This window comes from Oncorhynchus kisutch, linkage group LG3 (genome assembly GCF_002021735.2).
Source record: "Oncorhynchus kisutch isolate 150728-3 linkage group LG3, Okis_V2, whole genome shotgun sequence".
NCBI classification, from domain to species: domain Eukaryota; kingdom Metazoa; phylum Chordata; class Actinopteri; order Salmoniformes; family Salmonidae; genus Oncorhynchus; species Oncorhynchus kisutch.
Genome location: NC_034176.2, coordinates 66,359,871 through 66,382,890, shown reverse-complemented (window position 1 = coordinate 66,382,890; position 23,020 = coordinate 66,359,871). Strand labels below are relative to the sequence as shown.

Genomic DNA, 23,020 nt, shown 5'->3' with positions numbered 1-23,020 from the left:
GAATGGTATCAAACCATGTGTTTGATGTATTTGATAGCGTTCCACCTATTCCGCTCCAGTCATTACCACGACCCCATCCTCCCCAATTAAGGTGCCACCAAACTCCTGTGATTTCAACTGTTACTATATATTATCAGCTATGTACAGTGTTTTAGCAATGTGCAAATAGTTATAGTACGAATAGTAGGTAAAGATAAACAGATAAATATAGGTGGTATTTAAAACATTATTTGTGCTCCACATGGTTACCCTTTTCTCATGGCAACAGGCCACAAATCTTGCTGCTATGAATGCACACTGCAGTATTTTGCCTAACAGATATGGGAGTTTGGTTTGTTTTTGATTTTTTTGTGGACCTGTGTCATCTGTGGGAAATATGTATATCTAATGTGTTCATACATTTGGCAGGAGGTTAGCATGTGCCACTCAGTTTCCAACTAATTTTGTGAGCAGTGAACTCATAATCTGTCTTCTCACTCCCCTCAGCAGTAGAGGCTGCTGAGGGGACAAGGCTGAGGGGACAAGGCTCATAATAATGGCCTGGCAAATGGAATGGCATAAAAAAAATGGAAACCATTTGTTTTACGTATTTGATACCATTCCATCTACTCCTCTCCAGTCATTACCACGACCCAGTTCTCCCCAATTTAAGGTGCCACCAAGGTCCTGTGCTTGAGAGCCAGGTCTGCATGTGGTGGCCTCTCTCAATAGCAAGGCTATGATCACAGAGTCTTCACGTAGTCAAGGATTTTCTTAATTTTCTCAAATCACATTTGTCAGGTATTTTCTGTTTAGGGCATTCCAATTTGCTCCGTTTTTTAGTTGATTCTTTCCAGTGTGTCAAATAGTTATCTTTTTTGATTGGGTCTAATTGTGTTATGGTCCAGGGGCTCTGTGGGGTCTGTTTGTGTTTGTGAACAGAACCAGCTGGCTGAGGGGGACTCTTCTCTGGCTGAGGGGGACTCTTGTGGTGGAATGTGTGGGCATTGCTTCCTTTTATGTGGTTGTAGAATTTAACAGCACTTTTCTGGATTTTGACAACTAACGGGTAACGTCCTAATTCTGCTGTGGTTTTCTGGGTCTCTGTGCTTTTGGTTGGATATGTTTCTCAATGTGTTTCTTAGGGTTTTGCATTCTTCATCAAACCATTTATCATTGTTGTTAATTTTCTTAGGCTGTCTGCTTGACACTTTTAGACTTGATAGAGAAGCTGAAAGGTAAAATATACAGTTTAGGCTTTCTACTGTCAAGTTTATAGCTTCACTATTGCAGTGAAATGTTTTGTCCAGGAAGTTGTCTTAATGGGATTGGATTTGTTGTTGCCCAATAGTTTTTTTTAGGTTTCTACACTACTTTCCTTCCATCTTCTTAACAGTATGAAGTTTGGTTGGCTTTGATTCCTCGTGATAGAGTATTATTCTGTTCAAGTAGGCTGTGATGTTGATTTGATCTGATAGGGGTGTCATTGGTCTGACTGAGACTCTAGGTTGAGGTTTGTGATAAAGTAATCTATAGAACTACAGCCAAGGGATGAGCTGTAGGTGTACCTACTGTAGGAGTCCCCTTGAAGCCTACAATTGACTATGTACAGACCCAGCGTGCAACAGAGATGCAAGACTCGTGACCCATTTTTGTTGGTTGTTTTGTCGTAGTCGTGTCTAGGGGGGCATATTTGGGAGGGAATACTGTCACCTCCAGGTAGCTGTTTGTCCCCCTGTGTACTGAGAATGTCATCTTCTTGTCCAGTTCAGGCATTTAGGTTACCACACACTAGCATGTGTCCAGGGCCTGGAAATGATTGACCTCTCCCTCTAGGATGGAGAAGCTGTCTTCATGGATATAGATAGCACACAGGAGGACATTTTACTCTGTTGAGATAATTTCCTTTAGAATTTCTAGCCAAATGTAAAATGTTCCTGTTTTGATTCATTTAATAGAGTGGGTTACATCTGATCTCTGTGTAACAGCTGGTAATTTGGTGGATGGGACTACCAGTTCCCTGTAACCTAGAGTGCAACCAGTGGGTCCATTTCCTCTATACCATGTTTCTTGCAGAATGACACTGTCTCTATTTCTGATTTATTTGGTGATGTCTGGGTTCCTGCTCTTTAGGCCAAAGTGCTATACAGAAACCCGGCCTAAAACCCCAAACACAGCAAGCAATTTGATAGAAGCACGGTGGCTAGGAAAAACTCCCTAGAAAGACAGAAATGTAGAGAGGAACCATGCTCTGAAGGGTGGCCAGTCCTCTTCTGGCTGTGCCGGGTGGAGATTATAACAGTACATGGCCAAGATGTTCAAACGTTCATCGATGACCAGCAGGGTCAAATAATAATAATCACAGTAGTTGTAGAGGGTGCAACAGGTCAGCACTTCAGGAGTAAATGTCAGTTGGCTTTTCATAGTCGATCATTCAGAGTTAGAGACAGCAGGTGCGGTAGAGAGAGAGAGTCGAAAACAGCAGGTCCGGGACAAGGTAGCACGTCCGGCGAACAGGTCAGGGTTCCATAGCTGCAGGCAGAACAGTTGAAACTGGAGTAGCAGCACGACCAGGTGGACTGGGGACATTAAGGAGTCATCAGGCCAGGTAGTCCTGAGGCTTGGTCCTAGGACTCAGGTCCTCCGAGAGAAGAGATAAAGAGAATTAGAAGGAGCATACTTAAATTCACACAGGACATCGGATAAGACAGGAGAAATACTCCAGATATAACAGACTGACCCTAGCACCCCCGAAACAAACTATTGCAGCATAATTACGAGGCTGAGACAGGAGGGATCGGGAGACACTGTGGCCCTATACCCCCGGACAGGGCCAACCAGGCAGGATATAACCCCACCCACTTTGCCAAAGCACAGCCCTCACACCACTAGAGGGATATCTTCAACCACCAACTTAGTACCTTGAGACAAGGCTGAGTTTTGCCCACGAAGATCTACCCCACGGCACGAACCCGAGGGGGGCGCCAACCCGGACAGGACGATCGCGTCAGCGACTCAATCATTGAGACGCAGGTAATTCATCCTCACTCTCGTCAAGTAAAAATGTTTTGCTACTGGCTGCGGTTTTTTATTTTTGTACTTGATGCCAATCTTCCTCACCACACAGCTTCCCTCTACACTCAACTGCTTTCTTTCTTCCTCGCTGTCCATTCCCACATCTCCACGCTTTTTCCGCACCTTCATCTGCTGTAATAGCAAACTGTTTAAATGGTTCTTCTATCTTGAATTTGCCACCATGTCGCGTCGACTCAAAAAGCTCTACCAGCCGCCATTACTCCTCACGGCTCGCAATATTGACATAGCTATCATGCACTATCACCAATATCTGTATGTACTGGGATTTTGATCACCAGTCAACCTACTGTGTATTGACATTCATATTGCTATGTATTCCCTTACCTATGGATCATCATCTTGGGTCCATGCAATGGGGTATCAGCCTACTCAGTGACACCCACAGAACACAACTGTGAAGAGTTCACACAAATATTAGCGTCATAGCTTTTATTGCAAGACCTTTACTGTGGTAAATCACCCCCCCCCCCCACCCCCCCCCAGTCAGTCTATTGTGCGTATTGGTCATTCATATTGCAATGTAGCCTACAGCCTTACCTATGGATCTTGGGTCCATGAAATAGGGTATCAGCCTACAAAACACAATAAGTAGTTAATTTGACACAACAACAAAAAATAATGTTGTAATCGCACTGTGGATGTATTAGACTTCAGAATTGCGTTGGGGGCATACTTATACGTACTGTACAGCCTTACCTATTGATCTTGGGTTCATGAACTGGGATATCAGCCTAGTCGTGACACCCATAGAACACAACTATTAGCGTTGTTGTTCTTCTTGTGGGACTTTAACTGTGGTATATCACCTCACTATCCAGCCTATTGTGCGTATTGACATTCATATTGCAATGTACAGTGTGAGCAAGACAAAGGAGCTGATCGTGGACTACAGGAAAAGGTGGGCCGAACAGGCCCCCATTAACATCAACGGGGCTGTACTGGAGCGGGTTGAGAGTTTCAAGTTCCTTGGTTTCCACATCACCAACGATGTATCATGGTCCAAACACACCAAGACAGTCGTGAAAAGGACACAACAAAACTTGTTCCCCCTCGAGACTGAAAAGATTTGGCACGGGTCCCCAATTCTTCAAAAATGTCTACAGCTGCATCATCGAGAGCATCCTGACCAGTTGCATCACCGCCTGGTATGGCAACTGCTCGGCATCTGACCTTAAGGCGCAACAGAGGGTAGTGCGTGCGGCCCAATACATCACTGGGGCCAAGCTTCCTGCAATCCAGGACCTATATAATAGGTGGTGTCAAAGGAAAGCCCATAAAATTGCCAGAGACTCCAGTCACCCAAGTCATAGACAGTTTCCTCAAACACACAGGCAAGCGGTACCAGAGTGCCAAGTCTAGGACCAAAATACTCCTTAACAGCTTCTACCCCCAAGCCATAAAACTGCTGAAGAACTAATCAAATGGCTACAGGACTATTACATTGCCCCCACCCCCTGTATATAGCCTCGTTATTGTTATGTTATTGTGTTACTTTTAATTATTTTTTACATTCGTTTATTTGGTAAATATGTTCTTAACTCTTCTTAAGCTGCACTGTTGGTTAAGGGCTTGTAAGTAAGCTTTTCACGGTAAAGTTTACACTTGTATTGGATCGAAACCCCGAGCTGACAAGGTAAAAAAAAAAATCTGTGTTTCTGCCCCTGAACAAGGCAGTTAACCCACTGTTCCCTGGTAGGCCGTCATTGTACATACGAATTTGTATTTAACTGACTTGCCTAGTTAAATAAAATAAAAAAGGATAAAAATATTCGGCGCATGTGACAAAGTTTGATTTGATTTATAGCCTTACCTACGGCTCTTGGCTCCATGAAATGGGGTATCAGCCTACTCCGTGACACCCACAGAACACAACGCTGAAGAGTTTACAGAAATATTTGCGACGTAGAATTTCATGGACCCAAGATCCATGGGTAAGGCTGTACATTGCAATATCAATGCCAATACACATAGTAGGTTGACTGGTGAGCTAATGTGTGTCAGTTCTCACCGGTGTCAAAGACCCGCAATAAGTGCTAATATGTGTGTAGACTCTTCACAGTTGTGTTCTGTGGGTGTCACGAGAAGGCTGATACCCCATTTCATGGACCCAACATCAATAGATAAGGCTGTACAGGGCATATACGAATGTCACCAATGCTGTTCTGAAATTTAATACATTCACAGTGCGACTTAAATTTGTTTTGGACAAATTAACTAGTTATTGTATTTTGTTGGATTTAATTAACATTCCAACCTTGTTAAGCAGGATCTATTCCAAATATGGCATTATTCCACTATTTGTATCCGTTTGCATGTTTCAATGTGGGACATTTTATTTTGAAGGCGAATCGCAAATTCCAGGCACCTTTGTGGCGAATCCTTATTGTGGCTAGCTTCACACAAGTCCAGCAACCCAACCTAGGTGCCAGCGAGAGTAAACGGACGAGTCGAGCTGGGTAAACAACAGTGGTCGCCTCGAAGAGGCAGGAATGGGGACTTCATCGAGGGCCCTGATGGCAAATAGAATGGAATGTGTGTTTTATCGTAGAAAAAACATTATGTATTGCGTAGCGTGTTAATATGCCACATAAAGCCAGGAAAAATAGCAAGTATTTTTCTCTCGGGTCTTTAGCCAGGCGCTGATTTGTAACGACGTTGGTATTGCCACGGGCCCACTTCGATTTTGTTCCTGTTGTCAGTTTCACTACCCGGTGACTGTCGTTCGATCGCGATTTACTCGTGTCCCTTATTTAAGTTCATCCAGAGCATATGTAATTCAAAGGGAGCCACGAAATAACACAGAAGCCCACTTTCAAGAGAGTACAGGTATGTGTTGAGTCAATATAGCTAGCTAGATAACTGTCTTTGTTTTTCTCTCAACGTTAGCTGGCTAACACGAGCAGACAGTAGCCAGCGTACTGTAGCTAGCTAGCAAGCTATTGTTTGCTCTGAAGATTCAGTAGTTAATGTTAGCTTGGTACGGTAGTAGCTAAAATGTCTTGTTGTGAGCCATTTTGGGGTTGGCTAGCTAACGAGTTCGGTAGCTAGCTACATTGGTTATTAGCAAATATGATCTTATCAGCGAGTTAATTAGAAACCCAACATTTGATTGTGAAGCTTTGCAGTTCTTCCATCTAGCTAACTAAGTAAACTAGTTAGCCAAGGCCATGTAACTATAGCCATTTATTTATTACATTTTACGATGAACTCAGACGTAACCCAAGTAGCGAACGTTAAGTTAACCAAATAAGACAATTCCACGTATAACTGACTTAATTCAACGTTAGCTTACTAGTGCTGGATAACGTTGGGCAACATCAAAATGTTTTGTATCTGTGACAGACACATCAGAGAGGAGGATGATGATGAATGTTCATCACATTCTTTTCAAGTAATGGAACTGCGCTGTCAAATCAGCCTGGTAGCGTGTTAGGTTTGTTGACTTACGTTAATATTGCTAAAGAAAACAAAATGCTGAAGACATTTGCAGCAGTCATTCGAATTATGGAATAGCTTTGGTTGTAATCTTGATGCATTACGTATAAATATGAAATACATAGACAGGCTTGTACAATTAGTATGGTTTCGTACCTAAAGAGCCATAGACCAAATTAGGAAATATCTCAGATTGAGGCCTAGTGCAAGCCATAAAACATTAGGCAAATGCTGTCAGAAAAATGTAAAAAATCGTATGAAGGAGAGCTTTGTCAACCGAATGACTCATTGTTAGGAAACTTGATGTGTACACTTGGGACCAGTCAATCTTTAATTAACCTGCCCTAAATTCTCTGCACTGTTACAGTATAAGAAGCACCAATAATTCTTCCCTCATTACATGTTTAGGTTTGTGTTCACGATGTTGATGCCATTACTTTTGCGTTGATGCCACTCTTTATCTATGATAGAAGACAACCCATCTCATAGTCACAATTTGGAGAACAATAACACATCACTGGATTGATTTAAAGCTGCAATATGTAACTTTTTGGGCGACCCGAAAGTGTTCACATTGACAGATCTTTAACTCATATTTCTTTCTCATTAAAATAAACACTAAATCCCGTTTCCATTGGCACTTTGAATTCAACCCAGGCTGGGCTGGCCTTGGTGGGATAGCTCAAATTGCATTTCCACTCCCCCAGAAATGAGAAATTATGTCATGTTGCAAGGTAGCCAATATGTGACTGCAGCTGGCTTCGCTGATGTTGCTTGCGAACAAAATGTTGAATAATTGAATTCACCTTCACCATGCTGTAACAAACGTTACCCTATACTCCTGCCAGTGCCAGCCAACCATGTATTTAGCTTGCTGACGTTGGCTAACTAAACGTTAGCGTCGTTGTTAGCATAACTAATCATTCTTACCTTGCGTACCATGGTATTGGCTATTAGCTAGCTAGCTTTCAATACGACCTGGCTAGCAACAATTCCTGCTAGCTTACGTTATCTAGATTGTTTCAACTCTGATTTGCTAGCTAAGGTTAGATAGCTAGCATTTGAGGGCTGACAGTTATCATAAAAGTTTGTGTAGTGTAATAATGAATAAAGGACCCAGCTATCATGGTAATTTGTGTTATGTCTAGCTACTGCAGTACTGCTTGTCCATGTGCTAGCTAACAGCAACAAGCCCAGACAAGCTAGCTAAACGTACCCACATCCAGCAGTGATCCACTTGGTGGTTGCATAGTAAAAGGCGTCACCAACCCGAATTCGAATTGAGCTGGCGCCAGTTGTGAAACTGGGCTGCGCTGGCCTGGGTTTCCCTCGACCCAGGTCGAATCTGGCCCAAGTGCCAGTGGAAAGGGGACTTTGGAAGCGGTAGCTCTGTTCTGTGTTCTATTTCTATGCTTACGTTAATTAAAGTTAGTTTTTGCGTCTTTTAGTTTTGTACACCAGCTTCAAGCAGCTGAAAATACTAGAGGTTTGGTTATGGAACATATATTTCACAGCGGTTTAGATGGTTCAATGATTCTCTACACTATACTTGCTTTTTTTGTCACAAACTGAAATCAGGCGAGCTATTATAAGAAAAGGCTTGGACATCTCAAATACAGGCTTGAGATAATAGTGCCATGATGTAGGCCTATTTCAATACTACTACAATTCTGTGGGCAGAACAGACGTGATGACTTCTGATGAACAGTCATATATCACTGTTTTTATCAAGTCAAACTAAAACTGACAAAAAAACAATCATGCTGATGTTCTGAGGGGAAATGCTGAAATGGGCCCCAGTATTATCATTCTATAACTGTGCCACTGCTCTGCAATAAGGCATCCAGTGGGTTTTAGAAGCTGCCATAGTTACAAGGGAATGTGTGTAGCTACAATTAAGTTTATTTCTAGCTCATAGAATTGTAACGGTGCTCTGCCATTTCCTAAAATTATCAAGGATCTAGTATATGGTACCATGCACACTATATAGGAAACCGATGCTTAATCACTCAAAGGTTGTCTAGGTGTTCCTTCTTTGAAAGCAAAAATGAGTTTATACAAATGGCTGTTCTTGTCAGCGCATTAGGGGATTTCCATCCCCTTTGCAGTATGTAATGTTGTCAATGTTAGCAGTGCTGGTTGCGTCATACAACATTAGATAGAAGAATCCCTGTGATTGTGAGGAGGATGACATTTTAGCTTCTCAGAAGGGCCTGTCATAGCGGCAATGTATGAAGTACTGTGCCTGCTTACTCAAAGCTGTGCGCTTTTTGTTTCTTGGCTAACATGTTGGCTACCTTTTGTAGAGACAAGAATGTGTAACTTCCTGTTCTGCAGTTCATTGCATTGGTGTGGCGTTTTCTACAATTATTGACTGGTAGAGGTACTGCATAATGAGTTCTGATACACCTCACAATTTGAGTCACATAGTAAATAGTAAAATATATATTAGGTAATGGTTTGGGATAGGTTAATAATTTGTGTGTCCTTGCATTGGTGGTAGATTTGGTTTTTCTGCAGCCATTGCTGAAACGGTGTACTGTGAAGCTCAAGATAGGTCTGTGTTGTGCTCCTCAAGGAATGAATTAAAGCACTTTCCCATAAACACCCTCTCCTCTGAAATGTCTCCACCTTGGTGCCAGGGGGGATTGATTGCCACGGTGGCTGTCCACTGAGGCTGCTGTGTTGCTGAGTGTCATGCGCTGCTTGCTCTGTGGCACAGGAGCTCATCAGTGGCTCACAGGGGGAGCCTCAGAGGATCATGGTTTGGGGCTTTGGTTCTCTGGCAGCAGTTATACATCGGAACCCAGGGAGGGGGTATCTCAGAACGCCCCAGCCCTAGTTCCCAGAAGTCTCCACCTGCGGCATCTTCTTCTTTCTCTTTGCTCATGAGATGGAAACACAGACATGATACATGAGTGTTTTCATGAATACTGTATCAGGTATTTGTTCAGTGCTACTGTCAATGTTAGTTTGCTTTAGTAGGCTAGGCTACACATTGAGGGCTCCTGGCCAGATACCCTCTCCTGTTGTCTAGTTTGTGAGGTGGATATCGTGTTTTAATGGTAGTCAACTCAGGGTTACACGAATCCTCGAGCTGTGAAGGATTCGTGAGGAAACTTGTCAGTTTGGATTCCAGCCCTACCGGCATTAAATCTGACTTCAGTCCTCAGTCAGCCTACATGGCAGGGTTTCGACACCAACCTGTGCGTTCTTTGGCTGGAAGGTCTGCTCAGTTTATATTGGGTAAATGCACAATTTGAGTGCTTTCCTACCTACTATGATGATCCCTAGTGATTGACTCACTCAGGGTTCAGTTGCTGTTTTGAAGACAAGCACCCACACAATCCTTGTTCCCTGCAGGCTTCTACCTACTCATGGGTCAATGGGGTTTAATATGCATATGGAGAATTCCAGCGGAAGGTCAACCTGAGAAAGTAATGTTGTCCTTTTAAAGTGAAACCAACATGCCAATACTGTATACACTCCCCACAAAGGGTACTATAGACCAACACATCAAACTTTTAATTTATATTTTGTCCATTCTGTGAGACATTTAAAATGTGTGGTTTTGCATGCAAATGTAACATCCATAACTCTAGAATCACTCTTGTCCAAACAATGGGTGGGGGGAAGTGGCTTCCACCCCAGGCACTCACTGACTGACTGGGTTTTGCAGTAGGTTTGCATTCTAGTGTATGCTCACACATCAAATTACACTCTACACTACTTTCCTGGTGCAGATTTTAACACTTTATGATCACTAAATAAGCTAATAGTGCTGCATGCTCACGTCGTGTGGTGTTGTGTAACATCCGGATCTCAGGGTCAACGAATGGAATGCAACAGACTGAATATGATTGCATTATTTGCTATACAGTGGGGCAAAAAAGTATTTAGTCAGCCACCAATTGTGCAAGTTCTCCCACTTAAAAAGATGAGGCCTGTAATTTTCATCATAGGTACATTTCAACTATGACAGACAAAATGAGGGAATAAAATCCAGAAAATCACATTGTAGGATTTTTATTGAATTTATTTTCTAATTATGGTGGAAAATAAGTATTTGGTCAATAACAAAAGTTTATCTCAATACTTTGTTAAATACCCTTTGTTGGCAATGACAGACGTCAAACGTTTTCTGTAAGTCTTCACAAGGTTTTCACACACTGTTGCTGGTATTTTGGCCCATTCCTCCATGCAGATCTCCTCTAGAGCAGTGATGTTTTGGGGCTCTCCTGAAGGCAGGTTTGAATTAGCATCAGGTTAACGGCTACACAAAGTGGCAGACGCTCGCACCTCACACAGACGGGCATTCTCATTGCCTCTTCAGAAAGTTGCAGGAAATACATATCACTGACGCATTCTGTTCTTGTCTTATGATAAACCTAGGCAAATGTATTACTTTTCAGTACATTTACTTGATTCCCTACTAATTACAATGTTTTTGAATATTGTTGAATTCCGTTTTAATGTCTGGATTCGGTGATTCCGCCATCATTCTCCGCATCATGGATTTTATAGGGCCCTACTAACAGTAAATTAATGTGTTTGATGATTAGACAGAACAGAACCTTCACTTACAATAATGTGTGCATTCTTAGAGCCTATGCAACTAAAGCTGTGTTCACATTGGCAGTTTGAAGTGACTCAAATCCTCTTCTTTTCTTTTTTGCATATCTGATGCAAATGTCCTTTTACTGCAGTCTGAACTGCCAAAAGGGACATGGAATCTGATATTACAAGCCACATTTGAAACCACCCTACATGGTTTGAAAGCAGATACAAATCTGATTCCTGGCCTTGCGACTTGTCTGAAGGGTCAAATCTGATTTATTTGCTCTCAACTGGTTTTTAGACTGCTATTTGGCAAATCTTGTTGCTTGCTAGCTACTCTGACAGTTTGATTAGATAGAACATGTTAGTTTGACAACCACACACTAGAGGTCGACCGGTTTAATCGGAATGGCTGATTTTAATTAGGGCCGATTTCAAGTTTTATAACAATCGGTAATCTGCATTTTTGGACGCCGATTTATATTGCAATCCACGAGGAGACTGCGTGGCAGGCTGTGAACACCTGTTACGCAAGTGCAGGCAGCAAGGTGTCATGGTAAGTTGCTAGCTAGCATTAAACTTATCTTATAAAAAAACTAAATCTTAACTAGTGATTATGTTAACTACACATGGTTGATGATATTACTAGGTTAACTAGCTTGTCCTGCGTTGCATATAGTCAATGTGGTGCCTGAAATTGTGTCACTTCTCTTCAGTGTAAGCAGAGTCAGGGTATATGCAACAGTTTGGGGTCCCCTGGCTCGTTGCAAACTGTGTGAAGACTATTTCTTCCTAACAAAGACCGTAATTAATTTGCCAGTATTTTACATAATTATGACAACATTGAAGGTTGTGCAATGTAACAGCAATATTTAGACATAGGGTTGCCACCCGTTCGATAAAATACGGAATAGTTCCGTATTTCACTGAAACAATAAACGTTTTGTTTTTGAAATGATAGTTTCCGGATTTTACTATATTTATGACCAAAGGCTTGTATTTCTGTGTGTTTATTATATTATAAGTCTATGATTTGATAAAGCAGTCTGACTGAGCGGTGGTAGGCAGCAGCAGGCTCGTAAGCATTCATACAAACCGCACTTTCCTCTTTTTGCCAGCAGCACTTCGCAATGCTTGAAGCACAGCGCTGTTCATGACTTCAAGCCTATCAACTCCGAGATTAGGCTGGCAATACTAAAGTGCCTATAAGAACATCCAATAGTCAAAGGTCTATGAAATACAAATGGTATAGAGAGAAATAGTCCAATAATAACTACAACCTAAAACTTCTTAACTGGGAATATTGAAGATTCATGTTAAAAGGAACCACCAGCTTTCATGCAGTTGAAGTCAGAAGTTTACATACACTTAGGTTGGAGTCATTAAAACTAGTTTTTCAACCTCTCCACAAAATGTATTATTAACAAACTATAGTTCTGGCAAGTCGGTTAGGACATCTACTTTGTGCATGACACAAGTAATTTTCCCAATAATTGTTTTTTTAATTTATTTTATTTCACCTTTATTTAACCAGGTAGGCTAGTTGAGAACAAGTTCTCATTTGCAACTGCGACCTGGCCAAGATAAAGCATAGCAGTGTGAGCATACAACAAAGAGTTACACATGGAGTAAACAATTAACAAGTCAATAACACAGTAGAAAACGAAGGGGGGGTCTATATACAATGTGTGCAAAAGGCATGAGGAGGTAGGCAAATAATTACAATTTTGCAGATTAACACTGGAGTGATAAAAGATCAGATGGTCATGTACAGGTAGAGAAATTGGTGTGCAGAAGAGCAGAAAAGTAAATAAATAGAAACAGTACGGGGATGAGGTAGGTGAAAAGGGTGGGCTATTTACCAATAGACTATGTACAGCTGCAGCGATCGGTTAGCTGCTCAGATAGCTGATGTTTGAAGTTGGTGAGGGAGATAAAAGTCTCCAACTTCAGCGATTTTTGCAATTCGTTCCAGTCACAGGCAGCAGAGTACTGGAACGAAAGGCGGCCAAATGAGGTGTTGGCTTTAGGGATGATCAGTGAGATACACCTGCTGGAGCGCGTGCTACGGATGGGTGTTGCCATCGTGACCAGTGAGCTGAGATAAGGCGGAGCTTTACCTAGCATAGACTTGTAGATGACCTGGAGCCAGTGGGTCTGGCGACGAATATGTAGCGAGGGCCAGCCGACTAGAGCATACAAGTCGCAGTGGTGGGTAGTATAAGGTGCTTTAGTGACAAAACGGATGGCACTGTGATAGACTGCATCCAGTTTGCTGAGTAGAGTGTTGGAAGCCATTTTGTAGATGACATCGCCGAAGTCGAGGATCGGTAGGATAGTCAGTTTTACTAGGGTAAGCTTGGCGGCTTGAGTGAAGGAGGCTTTGTTGCGGAATAGAAAGCCGACTCTTGATTTGATTTTCGATTGGAGATGTTTGATATGAGTCTGGAAGGAGAGTTTGCAGTCTAGCCAGACACCTAGGTACTTATAGACGTCCACATATTCTAGGTCGGAACCATCCAGGGTGGTGATGCTAGTCGGGCATGCAGGTGCAGGCAGCGACCGGTTGAAAAGCATGCATTTGGTCTTACTAGCGTTTAAGAGCAGTTGGAGGCCACGGAAGGAGTGTTGTATGGCATTGAAGCTTGTTTGGAGGTTAGATAGCACAGTGTCCAAAGACGGGCCGAAAGTATATAGAATGGTGTCGTCTGCGTAGAGGTGGATCAGGGAATCGCCCGCAGCAAAAGCAACATCATTGATATACACAGAGAAAAGAGTCGGCCCGAGAATTGAACCCTGTGGCACCCCCATAGAGACTGCCAGAGGACCGGACAGCATGCCCTCCGATTTGACACACTGAACTCTGTCTGCAAAGTAATTGGTGAACCAGGCAAGGCAGTCATCCGAAAAACCGAGGCTACTGAGTCTGCCGATAAGAATATGGTGATTGACAGAGTCGAAAGCCTTGGCGAGGTCGATGAAGACGGCTGCACAGTACTGTCTTTTATCGATGGCGGTTATGATGTCGTTTAGTACCTTGAGTGTGGCTGAGGTGCACCCATGACCGGCTCGGAAACCAGATTGCACAGCGGAGAAGGTGCGGTGTGATTCGAGATGGTCAGTGACCTGTTTGTTGACTTGGCTTTCGAAGACCTTAGATAGGCAGGGCAGGATGGATATAGGTCTGTAACAGTTTGGGTCCAGGGTGTCTCCCCCTTTGAAGAGGGGGATGACTGCGGCAGCTTTCCAATCCTTGGGGATCTCAGACGAGATGAAAGAGAGGTTGAACAGGCTGGTAATAGGGGTTGCGACAATGGTGGCAGATAGTTTCAGAAATAGAGGGTCCAGATTGTCAAGCCCAGCTGATTTGTACGGGTCCAGGTTTTGCAGCTCTTTCAGAACATCTGCTATCTGGATTTGGGTAAAGGAGAACCTGGAGAGGCTTGGGCGAGGAGCTGCGGGGGGGGCGGAGCTGTTGGCCGAGGTTGAAGTAGCCAGGCGGAAGGCATGGCCAGCCGTTGAGAAATGCTTATTGAAGTTTTCGATAATCATGGATTTATCAGTGGTGACCGTGTTACCTAGCCTCAGTGCAGTGGGCAGCTGGGAGGAGGTGCTCTTGTTCTCCATGGACTTCACAGTGTCCCAGAACTTTTTGGAGTTGGAGCTACAGGATGCAAACTTCTGCCTGAAGAAGCTGGCCTTAGCTTTCCTGACTGACTGCGTGTATTGGTTCCGGACTTCCCTGAACAGTTGCATATCACGGGGACTATTCGATGCTATTGCAGTCCGCCACAGGATGTTTTTGTGCTGGTCGAGGGCAGTCAGGTCTGGGGTGAACCAAGGGCTGTATCTGTTCTTAGTTCTGCATTTTTTGAACGGAGCATGCTTATCTAAAATGGTGAGGAAGTTACTTTTAAAGAATGACCAGGCATCCTCAACTGACGGGATGAGGTCAATGTCCTTCCAGGATACCCGGGCCAGGTCGATTAGAAAGGCCTGCTCACAGAAGTGTTTTAGGGAGCGCTTGACAGTGATGAGGGGTGGTCGTTTGACTGCGGCTCCGTAGCGGATACAGGCAATGAGGCAGTGATCGCTGAGATCCTGGTTGAAGACAGCGGAGGTGTATTTGGAGGGCCAGTTGGTCAGGATGACGTCTATGAGGGTGCCCTTGTTTACAGAGTTAGGGTTGTACCTGGTGGGTTCCTTGATGATTTGTGTGAGATTGAGGGCATCTAGCTTAGATTGTAGGACTGGCGGGGTGTTAAGCATATCCCAGTTTAGGTCACCTAACAGAACAAACTCTGCTAGATGGGGGGCGATCAATTCACAAATGGTGTCCAGGGCACAGCTGGGAGCTGAGGGGGGTCGGTAGCAGGCGGCAACCGTGAGAGACTTATTTCTGGAGAGAGTAATTTTCAAAATTAGTAGTTCGAACTGTTTGGGTATGGACCTGGAAAGTATGACATTACTTTGCAGGCCATCTCTGCAGTAAACTGCAACTCCTCCCCCTTTGGCGGTTCTATCTTGACGGAAGATGTTATAGTTGGGTATGGAAATCTCTGAATTTTTGGTGGCCTTCCTGAGCCAGGATTCAGACACAGCAAGGACATCAGGGTTAGCAGAGTGTGCTAAAGCAGTGAGTAAGACAAACTTAGGGAGGAGGCTTCTGATGTTGACATGCATGAAACCAAGGCTTTTTCGAACACAGAAGTCAACAAATGAGGGTGCCTGGGGACATGCAGGGCCTGGGTTTACCTCCACATCACCCGCGGAACAGAGAAGGAGTAGTATGAGGGTGCGGCTAAAGGCTATCAAAACTGGTCGCCTAGAGCGTTGGGGACAGAGAATAAGAGGAGCAGGTTTCTGGGCATGGTAGAATATATTCAGGGCATAATGCGCAGACAGGGGTATGGTGGGGTGCGGGTACAGCGGAGGTAAGCCCAGGCACTGGGTGATGATGAGAGAGGTTGTATCTCTGGACATGCTGGTAGTAATGGGTGAGGTCACCGCATGTGTGGGAGGTGGGACAAAGGAGTTATCAGGGGTATGAAGAGTGGAACTAGGGGCTCCATTGTGAACTAAAACAATGATAACTAACCTGAACAACAGTATACAAGGCATATTGACATTTGAGAGAGACATATAGCGAGGCATACAGTAATCACAGGTGTTGAATTGGGAAAGCTAGCTAAAACAGTAGGTGAGACAACAGCTAATCAGCTAGCACAGCAACAGCAGGTAAAATGGCGTAGACTAGGCAACGGGGCCAACAGATAAAACAAACAAGCAGAATGGAGTACCGTGATTTATGGACAGTCCAGCGTGCATCAGCTATGTAGCCAAGAGATCAGTGTCCAGGGGGCAGCGGTGGATGGGGAAGGGAAGCTGGACTGGCGAGTGTTATCCAGGTTAAAAAAACGAACAATGACTAAATAGCTTGTAGCTAGTTAGCTGGTTAGCTTCTGGAGGTTCTTGAGTGTGTTCTAAAAATAAATAAAAAATAATAGCGATTCCGTATCACATTGGGTGAGGCAGGTTTCCGGAAGGTATAAACAAATTAAAAGTCAAAAGAGATAGAAAGTAAATATGGGTCCGGTGGGCGTTTGGGACGCGGCGATTCAGGCGGTTAGCAGGCCTGTGCTAACAAGCTAACAGTTTGTAGGCCCGGGCTAGACAAGGTAGCAGTTAGCGGACCGGAGCTGGACAAGCTAGCAGTTAGCAGGCCGAATTAGCAAGCAGGGAGATAGCGAGGGCTAGAGAGTTAGCCTTTGGGGGACGTCGCGATGGGGTGAGTCTGTTTATTCCTCTTCATGCGGTGACATCGATAGACCGGTCGTGGGCCCGGGTATTGTAGCTCAGGAGTATGCTACGGTGGTAGCGCAGGCCGGGCTAGCTTCAAGCTAAGTGGGTGGAAACGCTAGCCAGGGGTAATCGTCCAGGGTTGCGGTTTAGCTAGATAGCTAGTTGTGAAGCTTAGGTTTAGCAAAATGTTTTTAAAGGGATAGCTATGTAAAAAACGAAAAATATGTAAAAAAAAACGAAAAATAAACAAAATATAAACAAAATATACAGGGACACGACACGACAGGACGACTTACTGCTACGCCATATTGGACAGATTATTTCACTTATAATTCATTGCATCACAATTCCAGTGGGTCAGAAGTTTACATACACTAAATTGACTGTGCCTTCAAACAGCCTGGAAAATTCCAGAAAATTATGTCATGGCTTTAGAAGCCTCTGATAAGCTAATTGACATCATTTGAGTCTATTGGAGGTGTACCTGTGGATGTATTTCAAGGCCTACCTTCAAACTCAGTGCCTCTTTGCTTGACATCATGGGAAAATCAAAAGAAATCAGACAAGACCTAAGAATTATTTTTGTAGACCTCAAGTCTGGTTCATCCTTGGGAGCAATTTCCAAACACCTGAAGGTACCAAGTTCATTTGTATAAACAATAATACAAGTATAAACACCATGGGACCACGCAGCTGTCATACCGCTCAGGAAGGAGACACGTTCTGTCTCCTAGAGATGAATGTACTTTGGTGCGAAAAGTGCAAATCAATCTCAGAACAACAGCAAAGGACCTTGTGAAGATGCTGGAGGAAACAGGTACAAAAGTATCTATATCCACAGTAAAATGAGTCCTATATCGACATAACCTGAAAGGCCGCTCAGCAAGGAAGAAGCCATGGTTCAAAACCGCCATTAAAGAAAGCCAGACTACGGTTTGCAACTGCACATGGGGACATGTATAGTTATATTTTTTGGATAAATGTCCTATGGTCTGTTGAATCAGAAAATAGAACTGTTTGGCCATAATGACCATCGTTATGTTTGGAGGAAAAGGGGGGAGGTTTGCAAGCTGAAGAACACCATCCCAACCGTGAAGCACGGGGGTGGCAGCATCATGTTCTGGGGGTGCTTTGCTGCAGGAGGGACTGGTGCACTTCACAAAATAGATGGCTTCATGAGGCAGGAAAATTATGTGGATATATTGAAGCAACATCTCAAGACATCAGTCAGAAAGTTAAAGCTTGGTCGCAAATGGGTCTTCCAAATGGACAATGACCCAAAACATAAAAAATGTCTTAAGGACAACAAAGTCAAGGTATTGGAGTAACCATCACAAAGCCCTGACCTCAATCCTATAGAAGATTTGTGGGCAGAACTGAAAAAGCGTGTGCGAGCAAGGAGGCCTACAAACCTGACTCGGTTACACCAGCTCTGTCAGGAGGAATGGGCCAAAATTCACCCAACTTATTGTGGGAAGCTTGTGGAAGGCTACCTGAAACGTTTGACCCAAGTTAAACAATTTAATGGCAATACACTCAATTCGTATTTGGTAGCATGTAAACTTCTGACCCACTGGGAATGTGATGAAAGAAATAAATGCTTAAATAAATCCTTCTCTCTACTATTATTCTGACATTTCACATTCATAAAATAAAGTGGTGATCCTAACTGACCTAAAACAGGGAATTTTTACTAGGATTAAATGTCAGGAATTGTGAAGAACTGAGTTTAAATGTAGTTGGCTAAGGTGTATGTAAACTTACGACTTCAACTGTATGTTCTCATGTTCTGAGCAAGGAACTTAAACGTTAGCATTTTTAAATGGCACATATTACACTTTTACTTTCTTCTCCAACACTGTTTTTGCATTATTTAAACCAAATTGAACATGTTTCATAATTTTTTTGAGACTAAATAGATTTTTATGTAATATATTAAATTAAATTAAAAGTGTTCGTTGTTCATTGAGTATTGTTGTAATTGTCATTATTATAAATAAATACCTCTACTACACACACGCACATTAGTGAATGTGCTAGAAAGGTAAAAGGCTAACTAGTTGACTACCCTAGCTAGCCAAAAAGGACTTGTTCTGAAAGTTGGCTCATCTTATCACCGAGGCTTAATGTCTTATTACATGATGCGTTTATACATTCGAAGCGACTGGGAAACGTCCATGACAGCCATTGTTGTCACCTTAGCTCGCTACATAACTTCTGAGTGATTTGGTGGGGGTGCTCCTGCTTCCTATCCACCTACACTACTGCGCCCACACCTGTCGTTACAATGACAACTAGCGTAACCATGTCAGCAAAATCATTTTGACTAAACTCCCACACATCTAATTTGATTACTTGTAACTTGCTGTTTGGACAGTCAGTATTCCAAAGCGGTTTTGAAAAACAAAACCGATTTGAGCATTAAGGCCTGTAGTGTGAACAAGGCTTTATACCATAGCGTTCATTGTTTTCATACTGAGCCTTGTGTCAATACACAGGATATTGCAGGCTGGAGATTGGCAATTAGTATGTCTTTTACACATTACTGTTTAATCAGTACGGCTTCATTAGGCAAACCATTATAAGGCTTCTAAAGAATAGCTAACAATGTTCAATTCAGCTCACTTGTGTCATTTAAATAAAACACATCTCATAAAGTAGGATTTTATTCTAAATCTCAGTTTGAGGTGTTTACTGGTGGATCAAGTATAGGAAAACACCACACTCTCAGCTGTGTGTGCACATTATACCACACTAAGAAGTAGGCTAATGAACTGAGCCAACGTGCCTTTTTAAACAGATGGCTGCTTTCATAATTCAAAGGACTTGAGGTGACTGCACTGAAGTAGAAGACATTTTACTCTGTCCTACCCTTGGTGAAAGGCTTCTTTTGAAGTATAAACAGTGTGATTAGATTAGACAATTTTAGGAAAGGAGGATGTGTGATAAATGGAGAGGGAAAGCATGATAAATGGTGAGGGGGGATCGATAGGAGGAAACCGGTGAGACTAGGCCTATATGAAGGCCTAGAATCTTTCATCTTGGTAAGAGTTTGCGCTAGGCTAGTGTTTTGATGCCAGCATGCTTGTTTTTATTTACAAGATCGATATCAAAGGGATGCATGCTTAGCATTGGTTGCTTGTAGCCTCGTACCTTCTGAAGCTATAGACAAGCGAGTTCTGCAGTCAATTCTGTTCCGGTAATGCCTTTATGAAAATGTCTCCTAATCTCCCCACTCAGCCTTTCCATGGTTTTATTACTCAACAATAGAGAATTGAGCTGGTAAAATATATGCTCCAGTGTTTGTTTCTACCTTTTCCATATTGCCAGGCTGCATGACCTTACTTTGCTCATCAGTTTCCTTCATTACAGCATCAAGCCTAGCGAACATACTGAGATTAGTCTCAGATTACCACCCAGTCTGAGTCACGCACTGCCAAGAGTGGATAATACAACAAATGCTACACAACTGACTCAGCCCAAGGCCTCAATTAATTTGCTCTCACAAACAAACCATGATGCACTTTCTTTTCCTTTCTCCTCGTACACGACGAGAGAGCGAGCGCCTCTATATTACCACAGCATGTAATTATTATCATACATTTAGCCCATCTTTCTGTTTTATAAATTGCCTCCATTAACAAAGTGCAATCATTATTTTTCAGCGTGTCTAACGTTTATCTTCTCTTGTTTCACAGAACTAGGTTGGTTGCGGGCCCGCCAATGGACCTATAGGAGCTAGCGGAAGTTTAGTTGGCATTGCGTCTGCGTGGACCAGGCAGCATGAAGAGCGAGGTGCCCTCTGAGGCCCAGGGTAGACAGGAGCACCTGAAGGGTCCGCTGGCCAACCCAGAGCCCATGGAGACGGCCAAGAGCTTCCCTGCCAACATGGAGTTGATCGGCAAGGCAGGCAGCGAGTTTGCACCACTGTGTGCCGAGAACAGGCACCGGCCCCTGAGGGACATAGGGGCCCGCAGAGACCCAGACAGGGGCCTGCCTGGACGCAAAAAGCGCAAGAGCCAACAGCCAGGGCCCTCGGACTGCTCCCTGAAGGAGGGTCGTGTCAGTGAGGGCTCTCTTCCCCTTCAGCGCCACCAGCCAGATCTCTTGGAGCGACGCAGTGAGGACGAACGCAACCCAGAGTCCTCGTTCAGTGACTGTGCCTCCTCTCCCTCCTCCAGCCTGCGCTTCGGGGATTCGGATACTATGAGCTCAGAGGAAGAGGTGGAGGCTGGAGGGACGGGAGCAACAGGGGGACCGCAGCCAACACAGCAGGCGCCGGTCTCCACCACAGGGGGTGGGACAGGGGTGGGTCTGCGCACCATTCTGGGTCGGACTCGGGGAAGCCGCTCTCATAAGTGGGCACGGTCAGAGGTGGAGCCGGTGCTGCTGAAGCGGCCGTGCCTGAGCGGGCGGCGGTCACTGCATAGGAAGCGGATTGTGAAGCCTGGGCCCGGCGGCATCCAGCGGACTCAGAAGCAGAAAGAGCGCCTACTTCTCCAGAGGAAGAAGCGGGAGGTAATCGCTCGCAGGAAATACGCGCTGCTCCACAGCACCAGCAGCTCCAGTGAGGAGCTGACCAGCGGGTCATCCTCACCCTCGTCCACAGAGGCAGAGGACGAGCTGTATGTAGACGGCAGCAGCAGCAGCCAGCCAAGCAGCGCAGCTGTGGCCACAGGTAAACTCACCCTCCTTATGCACTCTGGTGTGTGCTTCCGATCTTTTCTCTTGCACACACACACACACGCACACATTTTTAAAATAATTTTATTTGAATTACACAGTACAGTCGAAGGATTCAAACATTTAATATGTCATGTATATATGGACATTTATGGATACAGAAGCACATTCTTCTCCATACAGCCCCGCTGCCCATGACAGCTGACACAGAGCAGTACCTCGCTAGCTGCTTTGTCCTACGCAGGTCTGCAATCTGAGGCCCACATACTGTCAGGCTATGTACATGGCAAAGGCTCCAAAATATCAGCACTACAAAGTTTGCAATGATAGCCAAGGCTGTTCAGACGTGACACAAGGGGCTGGTATTTCAGCAACTTGTCAGTAAAGGTCTGCTCCATCTACGTGTCAAAAGAGTAACTCACTTCCAGAATGAGCAACCCCGCCCCTACAACATCAATAGCTGGCATTTTGTGTGAAAAAAACACACACACAATCCCCGTAGAGAGGAACATCTTCCTCACTCCTCTGACACTGAGCTTGCAATGACGTATGACATGAATCTGCTCTGACCAGGGTAAATTGTACTGATCATTACATTTGTACATTTTAGTGATTTAGCAGATGCTCGTATTCAGAGCGACTTACAGGAGCAATTAGGGTTAAGTGCCTTGCTCAAGGGCACTGACAGATTTGTCACTTAGACGGCACGGTGGTTCGAACCAGCGATCTTTCGGTTACTGGCCCAATGCTCTTAACCACTAGTCTACCTGCCACCCCACAAAACAGACCACAGGCAAAGGAGTCGCTCACTGTTAGCCAGCCAGCCAAGCCAGAGTTGAATCACAGTTAGACTCCACCCGTAGCACCGTTCACTCCTGTCCAACTGCTCTGTTTCCCAGCTGTCTGCTTTGCAGGCCTTGTTAGTATGGAGTGGGGGTGGGGTGGGGTGGGGAGGTCATGGACGTCCTGATGTTGCAGAGCCAAACATCTCATAATTTTGTCCACATTTGTCAGTCTGTTGCATCACACCCCAGAAATGTGTTGTCAAATTCCTTCATGTCAAATGAATCTAATGCAAGCAAATTTCGGTGAATCCGCTTTGCTCATTGAGATCAATTCCATATTTTTTGCCTCAAGAGAAAAGACTGAGCAAAGGAATGCATGAATGGCCTTCAGAATATACATTTACAGTGTGTATGTACACAGCCTATTCCTACAGTTTTATCCAGTCTCACTGTAACAGTATTGGGGGGAATATATTTGGCCTCTGTGGTGTTGTTCTCAGGAAATTAGATGTGTAGCCTGGGAGCCAAGCAACCATTACACTGTTTTTGTTCCATCATGCTGAAAGATGTCCTACCAGGCATTTTTGAAGACACTCGGAATTGGGATTTCTTTCACCAGGCTGGCAGCACTTTCACTCTCACTGTAGCCAGAACTGTGTGTTTACGGTCTCCCTCTCCCCCAT

General features: G+C 44.0%; 1 protein-coding gene across 4 annotated transcripts in view; it reads left to right on the top strand.

Moving 5' to 3' along the window:
* The first annotated feature begins 5,451 nt into the window (after nucleotides 1-5,451).
* Nucleotides 5,452-23,020, top strand: part of LOC109874605 (E3 ubiquitin-protein ligase Arkadia) — a 50,591-nt gene continuing 33,022 nt past the window's right edge. The window contains exons 1-2 of one of the 4 annotated variants that reach the window (XM_031811282.1): nucleotides 5,452-5,901; nucleotides 20,568-21,547. In XM_031811282.1, coding sequence (XP_031667142.1) covers nucleotides 20,653-21,547 — 895 coding nt within the window. In that variant the 5' untranslated portion in view covers nucleotides 5,452-5,901; nucleotides 20,568-20,652. The remainder of the gene's footprint in view (nucleotides 5,902-20,567; nucleotides 21,548-23,020) is intronic. The other 3 variants (XM_031811292.1, XM_031811268.1, XM_031811274.1) reach the window with 3 other exon arrangements.